This window comes from Mesocricetus auratus, unplaced genomic scaffold (assembly GCF_017639785.1).
Source record: "Mesocricetus auratus isolate SY011 unplaced genomic scaffold, BCM_Maur_2.0 Super-Scaffold_6723, whole genome shotgun sequence".
In the NCBI taxonomy this organism is placed as follows: domain Eukaryota; kingdom Metazoa; phylum Chordata; class Mammalia; order Rodentia; family Cricetidae; genus Mesocricetus; species Mesocricetus auratus.
The window spans coordinates 4,030,940-4,047,418 of record NW_024429183.1 but is presented as its reverse complement, the minus strand read 5'-3'; the positions used below and the strand labels follow the sequence as shown (position 1 = coordinate 4,047,418).

The following is a 16,479-nucleotide window of genomic DNA, read 5'->3' as shown; positions in this document are numbered from 1 at the left end:
ACAGAGAAACCGTATCATGAAAAAAAAAAAAGAAGAAGAAAAAAAAGAAAGATGGAATCAGGGTGTGGATGGGCTTAGGGCTTCAGTGGGGGGGCTGGTTTGGTGGTCAGATAGGTGAACAAGTCAGCCCCCTTCCTGAGCCAGCACCCAGAAGACAACCAGGAAGTCCCTGGCTCCACCTGGCACAGCACCGAGCTGGTCTGAGATGTGGCATGTGCGTGGCTTGCTATTCCAGCAGGACTCCAGTTTTTTTTTTGTTTTTCATTTTTTGTTTGCTTGCTTGCTTGTCTTGTTTTTTTGAGGAAGGGTTTCTCTGTGTAGCCTTGGCTATACTGGCACTCGCTCTGTAGAACAGGCTGGCCTTGAACTCACAGAGATCTACGGTAGCTGCCTCTGCCTCCTGAGTCCTGGGATCAAAGGTTCGTACCACCACCGCCTGGCTCAGGACTCCAGTTCAGCAAGGGCTATGTCAGGGAAACCCAACTGCCAACCACTGCCCAAACTCCTACCTTGTGCAAGGACCACTCCAAGCACCTGGAGAGGCTGGAGTGGCCAATGGGGAAAAGGAAGGTTTTAAGCTGACATTTACCACAGCAGCAGAATGTGTACTCTGTCCTGAGGCCCCAGGATCAGGGTTCAGGAAGAGCAGCCCTTGCCCCTCTCCCCCAAGGTTCTGGGGTCCTCCTCCTGTCTCTCCCAGCTTTGTATGGGCCCAGGAGTTGCTCAGCTTGTGGCTGCCGCCTCATCACAGTCTCTTCTCTTTCCTCTCTCTTGTCTGGGTCTCAAACCTCTCACAGACATCATCCTGTTCCTCAATCCAGCCTCATCTTCAATTACAACCCTAAAGACACTTTTTCCAATGGAAGTCCAAGGTCTGGGCATGGACATCTACCTTACAGGAACTAATGTTCAGACCCCTTCATAGCCCACTTCACAGGGCCCGAGGAACATTCTAGAAGAATCCTGGCACAATTGACAGCTGGGACTAAGGAAGTAGCTCAGCAGGTACTTTCCAAACACACAAAGCTGGGTACGGTGCCCTAGGTATGGTGGTGTGTCCTAGGTATAGTGGTGAGTAGTGTGTTCTAGGAATGGTGTGTGTCCTAGTATAGTGGTATGTCCTAGGTATGGTATGTGTCCTAGGTATGGTGTGTGTCCTAGATATGATGGTGTGTCCTAGATATGGTGGTGTGACCTGAGTATGGTGGTGTGTCTTAGGTATATATGTACTAGGTATGATGGTGTGGCTTGGGGGGGTAAGGAATTCAAGGTCATCCTCAGCTACATGTTGAGTTCAAGGGCATCCTGGGCTACCTGACACTTGATGCTACTCAGCACCTCCTCTTCTTTAAGGAGTCACCTGAGGTAACCTCGCTCAGCCTCTATTTAATCTCTTCTGCGGTTCTCTAGGAATGAGGAACAAGGAGATTAAATCAGACTAAACCCAGGACATCCATCCCACAGAAGAGGCTTTTTCCCCAGCCTGGATGGTGCCCTGGGGCCTGGGGTGGCACTCTCCCTTCCAGCCCCAGATAACCCTGGAGTATAAGCAGAGTGCCAGGGTCCCACAGGACTGGGTGAAGTTGTGAAACAGACAAGTCCCCATAGACCAATCAGCAACAGAGCAGAAATATACACTACAGCTACAGGCTGGCTCCCTCCCCTGGCTCTCCTTCCTTCCCCACAGCCTCAAGCAAGGGCAGGATACAGTGGAGGGCAGGGGAGTCTTCAAGGGGTAGCCAGGTCTCAGCTTGCTTTCTTTTCATCTATCTATCCATCTATCTATCTATCTATCTATCTATCTATCTATCTATCTATCTATCGAGACAGGGCCTGTAGCTCAGGCTGGCCTTGTAAACTTACTATGTAGCAGGGGGTAACCCTGAACCTCTGATCCTCCTGCCTCCTCTCAAGGGCTATAATTACCATTACACCCAGCTTGTACAGTGCTGTCCCTTCTCCTATGAGGGATTCGGAGCTCAGACAGGCTAACTTTACTTAAGACACACAGCTATAAACAGAAAAGTAGGCGCTAAGAGCCACAAATGAAGTCCACCAAGGATGGGACCACCTCTGGCTTTGTGCCACCGGGCAGCATGGTCATGGCCTTGTGACAGGGGAGGGAGATTAGTCTCTTGTTTTTATAAAAATGAAGATACACATCTACTTCTATGGCTAAGAATTTTAAAATATAAGCCAGGAGTGGCAGCACATACCTGTAATCCCAGCATTCAGGAGATTGTGGCAGGGAGATTGCCACAAATTCAAGGCCAGTCTAGGCTACAGCGAGGCCCTGTCTTACTAGAGACAAAACAAAAGGCACTTCTAAAGCTAGCTATGGAGACTCAGACCTGAGTCAAATTGCTTGAGAGGAGGCAGGAGGATTTTGCAACTTCAAGGCCTCCCTGAGCCAGGGAGTGAGTTCGGGGACACCCTGGATCTCCTGGGCTGGAATTACAGGCAGTTGTGAGCTGTCCAATGTGGGTACTGGAACCAAACTTGGGTCCTCTGCAAGAATGCAGGGAGGGTTAAAAACTACTGAAATAGGTCATGGAACTATACATCTGCAACATTACCATTTCAGAGATGGCTGAAAGAAAATCAAGAGTTCAAGACCGTCCTCCCACATGACAACACCTTGAAGAGGGAAACCCATGTGCCCAGGGCCCAGCAGCTCCTTCAACAACTGCTCACTCTGAATTGGACAACCGCACACATACAAACCAGACAACCCAATTCTTTTTTCTTGAAAAACACATTTATTTCTGTAAACTGTTGGAATGCCAGAGATGGTCCTCACAGCCCCGTCCAGTGCAGTCTTCTTCCCCAAAATGAAAAGAGCGAGGAGAAAGGAAAAGAACCATCTTCACATGCTCAGGAGGAGCCAGGCCCGCCTCAGCTTTCTTTAAAAGCAAACAAAGCCATCTTTTCAAATTTGTGGTGCAGACTGAGATTCCAACTGCCGCCTTCCAGGTGCCGTGAGGCCAGTGCCTACCTCCCTGCTTGCAGGGGACCTTTCCATCGTTGTCACCCGAGGAGGACCTGAGTTTGACCCTGAACTCCCATCACAACGGGACTCAGACCTCTCATACTTCAGAAGGACTTCACCAAAAGGGTGAAGACTCACTGCCAAGCAAGAGTTAAGGCAAATTGTCACTTCGTACTCGGTCCACGCCAGACCTAAACCTGTCACTGCCAAGCAGCATCTACCAGACTCTGAACAGGGTGAGGGTGGGGCCTGGAGCCAAGTCTGAGGAGTATGTGTGAGCTCATGGAGGCTGTAAGGTGTGCACAGCTCCTGGCATGGCGGCCGGCATAGGGCTAGCAGGAAACAGCCAAGAAAAGCTGGGATGGTACCCAGGCCAGGCCCTAGCAAGCAGAGGCCAGGGTGTCTCAGACCAGGCAGGCCACAGTGAGGGCAAGGGAAATGACAGGCCAAGGGCCACTAACAGAGGCACCTGGGATCTGATGGTGTGCATGACCCTGGCACCAAGATGACTTTTCATTAAAACAAAAAGGGGGCGGGTACCAAAAAATGATGCTTGGTAAGCTTAAGAGAGCCACAGAGGGGCGAAGGGGTTGGGGAGGCAGGGGAGGGGCTACACACACTGGTGGTGCCGGTGCCTCTCATGGCTCCTCCTCCCTGGTGGGCTGGTGACTCGAGGTGGCAAGTCTCCTCCTAGGTGGTGCAGACAGATGGCTCTGGGGGTGGGGCTGGGGCTACTCTGTCTGAGCATCATAATTGGCCCCTCCAGCCTTCTTCAGCTCGCTCCTGATGAAGTCTTCCTCCAGCTCCTTCCGATCGCTGATCACAAACTCCTTTGCAAAATTCTGCAAGGACAAAGAAGAGCTCAGAGTTTCTGTGAGGGAGGAGGGGGCAGGTCCAGGGTTGCCCAGGCAACGCAGCAGGAAGCCCTGGCACCCCAGACACTCGCAGCGTAGTTCACTGAAATCATGCCAACAGAGCCTGTGCCAGAAGCCCGATCAGATGGACAGGGATGCCGTGTCCTGTGCCATGGCTGGACCCAAGCATGACTCCTGGACTGTCTTTTCCTAATTGTGTTATCTTGGGCAAGTCCCTCTCAACTGTCATTCAACTGTAAAAACCCTCCAGGGAGGGCATGAGGTTGGAAAAGCAGGCAGGGAGCTGACCAAAGTTTAACTCCAGAAGAGAAGGAAGGGGAAGGAGGAGCTAGGCATGGTGCCACATACCTGCAATCCCAGCACCCAGGAGGTTAAGACACGGGAACTACCATGATTCTAAGATAGTGAGACACTATCTCAAAAAAACACAGGAGGGATGGGTTAAGAAAGGAGGCTCTGCCTTGTGGCTACTGCTCATCGCACTGTTACTGCGGCACCTGGGGTGGAGAGAAGTCGGGGTGATAGGCTCTCGCACGCTGACTCAGACATTACTAGGCCTGAGCCCACCAAGGATATCCTAGCCTTTCCAATCACATTCAGTTCTGGGCAGGTGGGCAGGGCACTACTAGCATTCATTCTGCAACTTGCCAGGCTACAACTGGGAAACACACTGTTACTATTACATCTTGGGGCGCAAGGCTCTGCCCAGATAACCCAAGGGCCTGGCCCATGTGGGGATGGGCAAAGCAGGTGATATCTTATCAGATAACACTGAGCCATGAGGATTATGTTATTTTATATGTAGATTATAAACTATAATAAATGAAGAAAATCTCAAAGGAAGACAGAGAAAGCTGCCACAAGCATAGTCCAAAGGTTGAAAAATTATCCACATAAAGGAGCTGGAGGTGGCAGAGCAAACCTGTAAAACCAGCACCATGAGGTAGAGGCAGGAGACATGGGAGTTCATGGCCAGCCTCAGCCACGTAAGGGGTTCAAGGCCAACAAAGTTAAGAGGAGCAAGCGTATGCACACACACACTTAGTGCACATCAGCACACACATGTACCTCCACACTACACATCATACCCCCACATTCACACCAATACTGGGGCAGGAATCCAGAACCTAGTCTTGTTAGGCCCGTGGCACCACTATTAGTACTTCTGTATACACACACCAAGCTATGGTACCGAGACCAAGCCACAGTGTCAAATATGAGACCCCAACTAGGACCCCAGGGCTGTTTACCTGCAGATCTACCTGAGAGAAACTAAATCATCGTGGCTCAAAGCACACACCCAGATTCCCCAACAGCCAATCGCCCCAGATAGCTAAGCAACAGTCGAGACAGGCGGCACACAAAGCGTTCGGACATCCCACGCGGTGAAGCACGGGTTAGTCAGCAGTGATAAGGAATGGAGTTACGATGCCTGCTGCAACACGGCGGAACCCCTACCCATGAGCAAAAGCAGGCAGACATGAAAGGCCACCCACTGTCTGGTTCCACTGACAGGAAATGTCCAAAAAAGGCAAATCCACAGAGAGAGCAGACCAGAGGTGACCACGGGTGGGAGACAGAACAGGAAGTGACACACGTCACCTAAAATTGGAGGTGGTAAAACCGGTAGAGCTCTCGGAGGTGACTGCTAACCAGGAAGGACCAGAAAACCAGCTCCCTCCATGCATGAAGTACAGCTCTGCCCAAAATCACCCCAAGAGCAACTCTTCAAATCCCCAAAGACGATCAAGATTGTCTGCATTTTACAGACAAGACTGAGTCTGAAGACTACAAGGTCTGGCCAAGGTCACAGAGCTGGGAGACTGCCTCGGGCTGGGAGTGTGGCTCAGGGGTAGAGCACTTGCCTTAGCAGGCACGAGGTCCTGGGTTCAATTCCCAGCACCCCTACTCCCGTACTACTACTACTATATAGATATAAAGAAAGAATGACAAAAACAAAAAAACCCTTGGGAACGAGGAAGGGGTAGTTAAATGGTTAACTTTATATTAAATGGCTTTCACATCAATAAAAACAAAATAAGCAAAGTTGCCATAGCACCTGGAGGACCAGGTTCTCAGCTTTCTAGAAACCAAGACAAGAAGGAATCTAGAAGAAGGGTTAGTACCAGTCAAGAGGGACAGTCCCTCACACTTTCTGAATCCACCCTGGATACACTGGCCTTTTTCATAGTTAAGATAAGACCCCACCTCTGGGCAGAGCTGAGACAGCCTCGTCCAGCCCCAAAGGTAAAGAAAGACCCTTCCCACAAGCCCCACTGGCCAGCACTGCTAAGTATATGCACGTGACCCAGACAGTGGAAGACAGTGGCCCTTAGTCAACTCGCAGCCCAGCCGCACTGGGGAGGGGCAAGAGGGCCCCAGCAAGGAAGCCAGGCGTATGAGAAGCCTATAGAGGAAGTTCAAAGTCCTCTGCCTGTTGACATCCATATATGGCAATCTAAAGAAGAAAGAACCTGAAGTCTGTGTCAGGAACAGGCGATTAGGGAGATGCGATAAGGGTTAAGAAATCTAAAGGGAAGTGTTAGGGGCTGGGTGCAGCTCCAGCTAAAGCCACAAGAGTGTGGGCCATCACATGACAATCAGGCAGTATGGCGCTCACACCTACATGACAATCAGGCAGTATGGTGCTCACACCTATAATCCCAGACGCCTCGAATTACAGAACTCTGGAAACTGCTCATGAGTTGGAAGCCAGTTTGGGTTACATAGCAAAACTGTTTCAACAAAACAGGACCTGGGGAGGCGGCTCAGAGGGCCGAGTGCTTGCCCAGCAGGTACAGAGACCTGTGGGTTCAATCCCCAGCACTGCACAAACCGGGATGATGGCTCAGGCTTTGTAACCCCAGCAGGGGATCAGAAGTCATGACTGGGTGGGGAGATGGCTCAGCAGTTGAAGGCACTTGCTGTGTGGCCTGATGATCTGAGATCCCCACAGGGGAAGGAAAGACCAAGCCTTGTGCATAGTCCTGTCTCCACATGCTGTTGTGGTGTGCACAAGTCCACACACAAAGTTAATAGATGAGGAAAAAACACCTAAGGCTAACCTCACTGCATATGGAGTTCAAGACCAGTCCAGGCCATCAGACTGTCTCAAAAAGATCAGACCAGTGAGCCATATATAGTAATAAATGTAAATGGGCAAAATCATCTAAGCTTCCCACATATATAACATGCACATGCACACATACACACAGTCTCAAACTATAAAAAAATTAAAAAAAATAAACTCAACCTCAAACTTTGAGGCATTCTTAAAACCAAACAGCCACAAAGCAAATGCTTTCAACTTTACATAGTTTACAGGACAGCTGAGTCACCACATGCATGATGATGTCCTGTTGGGTCAGGCACACAGAACACTCTCTCCTCTCTGTTGCCACAGAAGACAGGAAGAAGGAGACTTGACTGAAGATGTGCTTTTTTTGTTTGTTTGTTTATTTGTTTTTCCAGACAGGGTTTCTCTGTATCATTTTGGAGGCTTCCTGGAACTCACTCTGTAGACCAGGCTGGCCTCGAACTCACAGAGATCTGCCTGCCTCCGTCTCCCGAGTGCTGGGACTAAAGGCGTGTGCTACCAACGCCCGGCCAAAGATGTGCTTTTATTACTGCTGCCTGTAGAGGCCTGAGCTGGGTCCTCCAGGATTGTAACTGTAGAAAAGTAGCATGGGGTGTGGGTTACTGTTCCAGCACCCTGTCATGTCATTCTACTCCAGAGTCAGAGAGCGGAATAGAGTTCTAGCTCTTGGCTGACTGCTTTTCTCTTATAGTGACCAGGGCAGGTTTAATGTTTCTGAGGCCAATTGTGCTCAAGCCACGCCCATGGTACCCAGGCAGACCGTGGATTTGCAGACACCTTGGACTGAAGGTCTCATCCACAGCCAGCCAGGCTGCAGCCTCACGGTGAGCCTAGCTGGAAGCTGACAGATCTGGCTCTGCTCCCCTCACCCCACAAGAGCCCAGGAGATGGACCTGCGCACACTGCCCAGCTGAAGTCAGAGGTGTCTGCAGACAATGGAGAAGGTGCTGCCTCTGGGGCTCCCATCTCCCCAGCAGCAGACTGGAAGATGGCAAGGCCCAAGAAGTCATTCACCTACCCCTCGGTCCACAGTGAGGACAGCTGAGGCTCCATGCAGTTGAACAAATGGCAGTCACTCACAGACTTTGACGACCACCACCCCCAACTCCGTGCCCTCCAGGAGCCTCACAGACCTCCACACCTCTTATGAGCCAACCTTTCCCTATATACCTTTCTGAATGAGGTTTCTCCATTTCCATCCCAGCCCACTTATGGGCTCCTGGCACCCATGTAGAGGCAAAGTTGAGGGACATCTCTTCCCCACTATTCCAGGGGCAGTCCTGGCACCCATGTAGAGGCAAAGTTGAGGGACATCTCTTCCCCACTATTCCAGGGGCAGTCCCTCCCTATTTGGGGAAGCGGAAGAGGCAAGAATTTTGTGATGGCATCCCTGGTGGGCCAACGGGTCATTTCCCCCAAAAAAAGGCTTGCACAGGTGGCACATTCTTCCCATCTAGGTGTGAATTCTACAAAGCTAGAGTCCTCTGAGAAGAGGGAACTTCAATTGAGAAAATGGCTCGGACTGTAGGAGCCAGGTGTTGGTGGAGCACGCCTTTAATCCCAGCACTCGGGAGGCAGAGGCAGGCGGATCTCTGTGAGTTCGAGGCCAGCCAGGTCTACAGGGCAAGTTCTAGGACAGCCTCCAAAATAATATGGAGAAACCCTGTCTCGAAAAACAACAACAACAAACAAACAAAAAAGATCGGACTGTAGGTAAGTCTAGAGAACAATTTCTTAATTAATGATTTATGGAGGAAGGCTCAGCCCGTGGTGTGTGATGCTAGCTCCTACATTCTAAGAAAGCAGACTGAGAGGAAGCCATAAGGAACAAGTCAGCAAGCAGCACTCCTCCATGGCCTTTACATCAGCTCCTGAGTCCAGGCTCCTACCCTGCTTGTGTTCCTGCCCTGACTTCCTTCAGTGACGAACTATGATATGGAATTCTAAGCAAAATAAACCCTTTTCTCTTCAGCTTGATTTTCGGCTATAGTGTTTCATCACGGTAATAGAAACCCAAAGACAGGTACCAACCTCAAAACTTACGTGAAACGAACCCCGCCCTCGGCCTCCACTCCTACAGAGCAGTCAGCTTCAGACCTAAGGGCGTCACCAGCACCAGTAGGGAGTCGCCGGTGCCACAGGGGAGCTGCCTTCCTAGTGTGTTTGTAAAAAGGGCAGAAACCAAGCAATATCACTGGGCAGATGAAGCGTGACCCAGGAGCAATGCCAGGACCAGAAAGAACAAGGAGCTGCTCACCTGCGTCACCTGTGCCAAAAGGCCACCTCCCACCCACCTGCCCCCTAAACACACATAGACACACACACACACACACACACACACACACACACACACACACACACAGACAGACACACACACACAGACAGACAGACACACACACACAGACACACACAGACAGACAGACAGACACACACACACACACACACACACAGGCCATCTAACAGCCACAAGGCGAGGAGGTGGCAAGACCCAGGCCAGTCCTTACTGAGAAGCGTTTTGATGACACACACGCAGCCTTATGTAAAGAGAAGCGGGTGACACTGCAGCAGCCCCGATTCACCCACAATCAGCACTCACAGTCCCTGGCACTCAGCTTGGCCATCAGGTGTGTCACAGGTCAGCAGCAGCAGTGATCAGAATACTGCGGCTGCTGGCGGCTGGAAAGAACACAGTCTAGTCTGCAAGCAGAGTGATCACACAGAACAGTCTCCCGCCACAGAGCCCTGCAGTTGACCCACTCAGGGGCAGCAGGGCCTGGCAGGGGTGTGAGGGGACAAATGTCCCTTCCTTCAACCTGGTGGTGGCTTCATGGGTGTTCACAGGGGAAGCTCGACATGTTCGAAAGTCACCCAGCTATAACCGTCCTGTGGTTCAAGACAACGTGGGAGGATGGAACCAAATCAACAAAACCCACTAGCCCTGCCAACCACCTCTGCTTGGGATAGAGGACCAGAGAGGGGAAGTGACTCACCTCAGGTCACAAATAAAGAGCTCCATGTTAGGCCCGTCCTCTCCTTACCCTCCTCCGAGCTGATCTAGACTACCAACTCCACCCACACCCCCATACAAGAAGCCCCAAGGCTGGCTGCCCAAGCTACCTGTAAGAGTCCAAAGCTCAAAACGCCTGTCTGTGCACTGTCACCTGGATCCTCTAGTGTTTTGTCCAGGACTGTCCCATCCCTCCCAAGGCTTCTAAACAGGGACTTCCCATGCTTTGCCCAGTGGGACTGTTCAAAGTAGGCTTCTTCAGCCACGTCCAATTCTGGTGGCTTCAGGTTTCCATCAAAATGGCCTGGAAAGGTGGCTAAGGACAGGCTTTGTCCCCACGACCTTCCTCAGAAGCTAAGCAGACCCCAGGTTGCTCTCCTTGAGAAAGTGATGCCAGTGAAGGGCAGGTTAGGGAGTAGGTCTGTGCCTCTCTCTCTCTCTCTCTCTCTCTCTCTCTCTCTCTCTCTCTCTCTCTCTCTCTCTCTCTCTCTCTCTCTCTCTCCCTTCCTCTCTCCCCCCCTCTCACACACACACACACACACACACATACATGCACGCACCTCTGTTTACAAGGTTAAATTAAGATAAGCATAAATATTCTCCTATCCTTGATTTTAAATTGTCCACCCCACCCCACCCCCCTTTTCAGAGAGTTTCACATATCCTAGGCAGGCCTTAAACCTGCTGACATCCAAGGATGACCCTGAACTTCTGACCTTCCACCACAGGTGTGATTACAGTGTCTGGTTTATGTGGTGTTGGGGACCCACTGAGCTACACCCCCAGTGCCCAACTCTTTTTTAAAGGGCCCCCAAATGCCTGACTGAAACCCAGTTTTCTTGCTAAAGCAGGCTGGGAAACACGATTTAGTCTAAGCTATGCTCTCTGGCAGCCTGGCCCTCCAGAGCCTCAGTTCCTCCTCTGCAAACAGGAACAGAAACAGTACCACACGCTGGGGCTGTAATGAGGGCCTTGGAGCCTGCAAAAAACCTGCACACTAGCTGGGTGCGCCCAGCACTGGGCGAGTGCTGACTGGCCCTCTGCTGATTTGTGAGTGATGCAGCTTTCCCTTTAGCCCCAAGACTTCAGGGGAACATAAGGTTCAGTGACTGGGACCTTTCCTCATTCCCCTGAGTTCATTTTCAATGGCGGGCAGCCCTGGGGCTTCCTCTGGGTAAACATGGAAGACGCTGGCTGTGTCCACCAACCCAGTGGCTACACCCAAAGCTGGGCTAGGGAGAGCTGCAGAGGAGGAGAAAGCCTGCTAGGGAAGACAGGTGGTTTCCACTATAGCAGGAGACAAGCAGAGCAATGCCACCATTGCTCCCTGAAACCTGGGCTGCCTTAATGCTCACTATGGCCATCACTTGCCTATACCCTGGGAGGCCAAATTCCAGTGCTGTGGCTCTCTCTAAGAGAAGAGGAGCAGGGGCTCCGAGAGGCCCCAAATGCAGGGCTCTGTTCCTGCTCTCCACTCCTGTGAAAGAGAGAGAAAGAAAAAGGGTCTCCCAGACAGAGCCTCACCAACCACCCAGGGATCTGCCTAAGTCCCTGAAGCATGAAGACAAAAGACCACGACAGTGCCGCCGCCCCTCCCCCCCATGGACACAGAATCCATGGGGAACCGACAGGATCACAGCACCATTCAAGGTTAAGGTTCTACGAATGCTTTGGGCCCACCCAGGACCCACGGAATTCTCCGCTACACAGGGTGTAGACTCCATGCCACGTGCGTGAGCGGAGGCAGGGAGTGGACAAGTCACCTGCTGGCCACAATAAAGCGCCTTTCACCAACTGGAATCCCTAAGAATTCCAAGCCACAGAAAGACCTCTGAGTGCCGAATAAAAGCAATCAGTCCCCAGCAGCCCTTCTTGCCAGGAGAAAGGGCAACCTCTCAGGAGGCTGAGCGGAAAGCGATCGGAGTTGCACAGCAGCCAGCGGTGCTCCACCGCCAGCCCTCCCGCCTCCTCTGTGGCCTCCCACACCTCTTCAGCGCCTGAAAGACCAAGTCCTTAAAGCTCCACCAGCAAGGTGTAATTTACTCAAAGAGAGAGGGTTCTTAAAGCAGGCATGAGTCATCAAAGAGGGGTGAAGGAAACAAATGGAACAGGAGGCCAAGTTTCTGACAGACTCGGACACCAAGGCACAGGTCACCCTCCTGCTCAGGGAGAGAAAGAACCAGGGGCACACCACAGGTGGGCACACCATCATCCAGCAGGACAGAATGCAAGCGGACAGGTGTCCCAAGGTCCTGCTGTGAGCCGGTATGGACCAAACCAACTCAGAGCAGTTGATCCCATACCTGCAAAATACTGTGGAATATTATTTTAACTGGACAAAGATGTGCTACATTTGTTTATGCTGTGGAATATTTACCTGTAAAAGTGTATTACTTTTGTTTGTGCTGTATGTGTTTAATTATGTAGAGTTGTGTTCCATCTGTTCCATCTTGCCTGCCTAAGGCACCTGATTGGTCTAATAAAAAGCTGAACAGCCAATAGCTAGGCAGGAGAAAGGATAGGCAGGGCTAACCAGGCAGAGAGGAACAGAAATCTAGGTTCAAGAAGAAGGAAGAATGAGAGGAGAGAAGGAGAGACACACCTAGGGCCAGAAACCAGGCAGCCTTCAGCCAGACAGACATAGAGACAGCAGGAAAGCAAGAAAAGGTTAAAAAGCCCCGAGGCAAAAACGCAGATGAGGAGAAACAGATTAATTTAAGTTAAAAGGACTAGCCAGAAAAGAGCTAAGATAGGCTGGCATTCAAAACAAATAAGAAGCCCCTGTGTCATGATTGGGGAGCTGGCTGGTGGTCTAAAAGAAAAGTCCTGGAACAGGAAAACATCCTCCTTCACAACCATCTCTCCCAGCACATGGAAAACTGCTCTCCTGTCTCCCAGATGTTCACCAAAGCTCTGGCCTCTGACTCTATTTAGTTCAGGGAGGAGAAAGGGGTAGGAAACACTCCACTCACTGCTCCCATGTCCGTGGCAGACATCACAAATCAATCATGGAACCTTTGTTGTCAACACTCAACCTCAGAACCCTTCTTAACCCAGAGCTCTAAGCAGTCCCTACCTACTGGTCAGCTGAGGTCAAATCCAAGCTGGGTCTTCAACTTCTGTCTAATCAAAACTGCCCTCGGCTGGGGAACTAGCTATGTAGCAGAACACTCACCCAACATGTATGAGATCCTGGGTCTCCAGAAGCACAGGGAGACACACACACACACACACACACACACACACACAGAGAGAGAGAGAGAGAGAGAGAGAGAGAGAGAGAGAGAGAGAGAGAGAGAGAGAGAGAGAGAGAGAGAGAGAAAGGGTGGGAGAGAGGGAGAGAGACACACAGAATTTCTTGCTCCCAGCCACATGCATGTTTGGGACTTTCCTTCAAAGAATCAGTAAACAGAATTGTTCTAAAATGACAATACTTAGCCTCAAAGATGTTCACTGTCAGCAAATACCAGGATGTGTCCATAATTCAACAACAACAACAACAAAAAGAATACATAAGTAAACAGGGCCTTGCTTAGCTGGTAGAATGCTTGCCTAGCACGAATAAAGCCCTGGGTTCCATCTTGGCACTGTATAAACAGGCACACACCTATAATCTCGCCACTTAGGGAGATAGAGACAGGAATTTTAGGGGTTCAAGGTCACCTCAACTACACAGTGAGTCCAAGACAAGCCTTGGCAACATTCCACCCTCTCTCAAAAACAAGGGACTGTACATCTACACCAGCACTCCCCATAGGTGGCATCTTTATTATTTTCATGCTTCTACATGTCAGACTGACATCCCATTGCTCAGGGAGGTGAGGGGCCAGAAACATGATCTTTGTGAGCTCTTGGCCAAGGCTGGCTGAGGTTTACATGAGAAAGAATGCACAGGAGTGGCATTTCATTAGACTCGTGTCTGTGGTGGGCACTCACGCAGCAGTGCCCGGCAGCTACTGCACAACTGTGTGTGGTACAGGTCTGTTCTGAAAGGGACCATGTAGGGACAGATAACCAGAAGACAGAAGAATGGAGAGGCCAGGAAGGGGGCAGGCAAAGCCCATAGAACACACACCCAGGGTGTTTGGGCCTTGGAACACTATGGGGAGGCCTCCCACAACAGGGCTCTGGCAAGCAGAGGTGTTCCATGGTTCTGTGTTGGTCATGGCTGCACACAGGCAGGCTGGCCATGGGCTAGGAGTAGGTCTAGAGTCTGGTGAGTGGCAGCAAGCCACAGCTAGCACAGAACAGTCTTCTGGTTGAAGCAGCCTCATTTATGTGCCGGGCCTCTCCCCAGGCAAAGCCAATCCCCCTCCCTAACTTAAAACCTTCCCAGGCTCCCCACTGTGTTTCAGATGAAACCCCACCTTCAAAATGCTCTCCTTTTGGTAAGTAAGATGGCTCAGCAGGTAAAGGAGTTTGCTGCCAAACCTGGAACCTGATTTTGAGCCCAATTCCCAGTACCTACATAGTGAGAGGCAAGAGATCCCACAACACTGTCCTCTGGCCCCCACATGCACACCCACATATATGTCATGCACATACATAGCATGTTGAAACTCAGTAGTAAATTAATACAAATAAAATAAAAGAGCATGAGAGTTAGAGCATTTTGCAAGGCAGGCAGGCCTGGTCGGCTCTGATTCCAGGCATCCTGGCCTGGCACCAGGGAGTCTCCCCTGCTGGCTACCACATTGTCCCCACAAGCCTGCAGAGGCACCAGAACAAAGGCGGGTGTGCTATCCCGGCACCAGCCAACAACAGTGTGACAAGGCCACCTCAGCCAGGTGAGCTGTTTGTCTGTCAGCTCAGTACATTCCCCAACTCCAGGCAGTGTCACTAGAACAGCTCAGCTTCCTGCAGCCTCTGCTGCCCTGAGGCTGGTGGAGAAGGAGACTTTTGTCTGGTTTTCTCAGTCATGGACCCTTCAGTGACCTTTCTGGCTTCCGGTTCCAAGCGGGCCTCAATCCCAACTCCTCCTGCCTGGATCCACACTTGGGTGCTGAGGTTACGGACACACACCTCCATCTGTCTGGGAATCCCAGCTCCTCATCTGAGTGACCCCAGCACACCTCAGCTCCCATCATGCCTCTGAACTGGATGGAGCGTCACTGTAGTAGCAAATCATAAAGCCCCACCCCTGCCCCCAGATGGCTTAGGGGAGAATTCTCTGAAGGGACCAACTACCACAGAGGTAACAGGCCTCCATTCTGGAGTCCTGACCTTGAAGGACCACCAAAGCCTGGATTTTCCTTCTGCTGGGCAGAGGGTGGCCAAATCCAGAGAGAAAGAGAACGGAATGAGAGATGAAACCTACCTGAGCCTGGATTCAACTAGGTTCCCTGATGCCCTCACCTCCCCCTGTGAAGGGTTGGTCAATTCCACTTTACTTCAACTTCTTGGAGCCTGCAAATCCACAACTAGGAACTGGTGTTCCCACCATGAAGGCAGCCACCAGAGAACCTAGGTCCCTGAGTCAGCTCCGCTTATGGGTATACTTGCCACTGCAGCCAGTTCTAGGTTCACAGAAACCCCAGGCTGGGGCTGCAGCAGAGTGCCTGTCTAGCATGTACGAGGCCCTGGTTGGAACCTCAGCACCACAGGCCAACAAGCACGCAACAAGCAACTAAACGAACAATCTAGTCATGTGTGGTAGCTCAACTGTCAGCACTCAAAACCCAGAGGCAGAAGTTTGATGTCAGACTGGGCTACAGAGTGAGGCCCTATCGCAACAAAATTAAATTTAAACAAGATAATAATGGGGCCAGCAGATAGCTCAATGGGTGAAGGTGTTTGAGGTGCACCTGATGACTTGAATTCAATCTCTGAAGGCCAAGGAATGACGGAAGGAGAGAAATGACTCTATAGTGTTGTCTATAGATACTCAGTGTTGTGTCTGTGTAAGCACACAAGTGAGCGTGCGCATGCACACACACACACAGTGCACATGCAAATGCAACAAAATTAATTAAAAACCTACTTTATATGCAATAAGGCTGACTATTGTACTTGGAATCCTTCCTAGGATTTCTACAGAGGCCATCCAGCAGGGTCTTCAGGTAGTAGTAAAATGCTTGCATAAGGACCTCAGTTTAATCCTCAGAACTCAAAGGGAAAAGAAAAAGCTAGGTATGGCCAGGCTCCACCTTCAATCCCAGATCTCAGGAGGCAGAGACAGAGGAATCCCTGTGAGTTCCAGGACAGCCAGAGCTACATAGCAAAGAGAGCCTGTGTGTTGCCTAGTTTTATGACAGCATGACACAAGCTATAGTCATCAGATAGGAGGAAGCCACAATTGAGACTGTGTCTCCATAAAACCTGCCTGTGTGAAAGCCTGTAGGGCACTTTCTTAATTAGTGATTGATGCCCAGCCTATTGTGGGTGGGGCCATCCCTGGGCTGGTAGTCCTGGGTTCTATAAGAAAGCAAGCTGAGCAAGTCATGAGGAACAAACCAGTAAGCAGTATCTCTCCGTGGCCTCTGCATCAGCTCCTGCCTCTAGGTTCCTGCCC

General features: G+C 50.9%; 1 protein-coding gene and 1 non-coding gene across 2 annotated transcripts in view; one reads left to right on the top strand and one right to left on the bottom strand.

Moving 5' to 3' along the window:
* Nucleotides 1–2,746: 2,746 nt before the first annotated feature.
* Nucleotides 2,747–16,479, bottom strand: part of Cotl1 (coactosin like F-actin binding protein 1) — a 34,369-nt gene continuing 20,636 nt past the window's right edge. Inside the window, exon 4 of the mRNA XM_005073091.4 lies at nt 2,747–3,831. Within this exon, the coding sequence (XP_005073148.1) occupies nt 3,721–3,831 (111 nt within the window). The 3' untranslated portion in view covers nt 2,747–3,720. The remainder of the gene's footprint in view (nt 3,832–16,479) is intronic.
* On the top strand, nt 5,700–5,772 carry Trnal-uag. The gene has a single exon. It is a non-coding gene; the product is annotated as a tRNA-Leu (tRNA).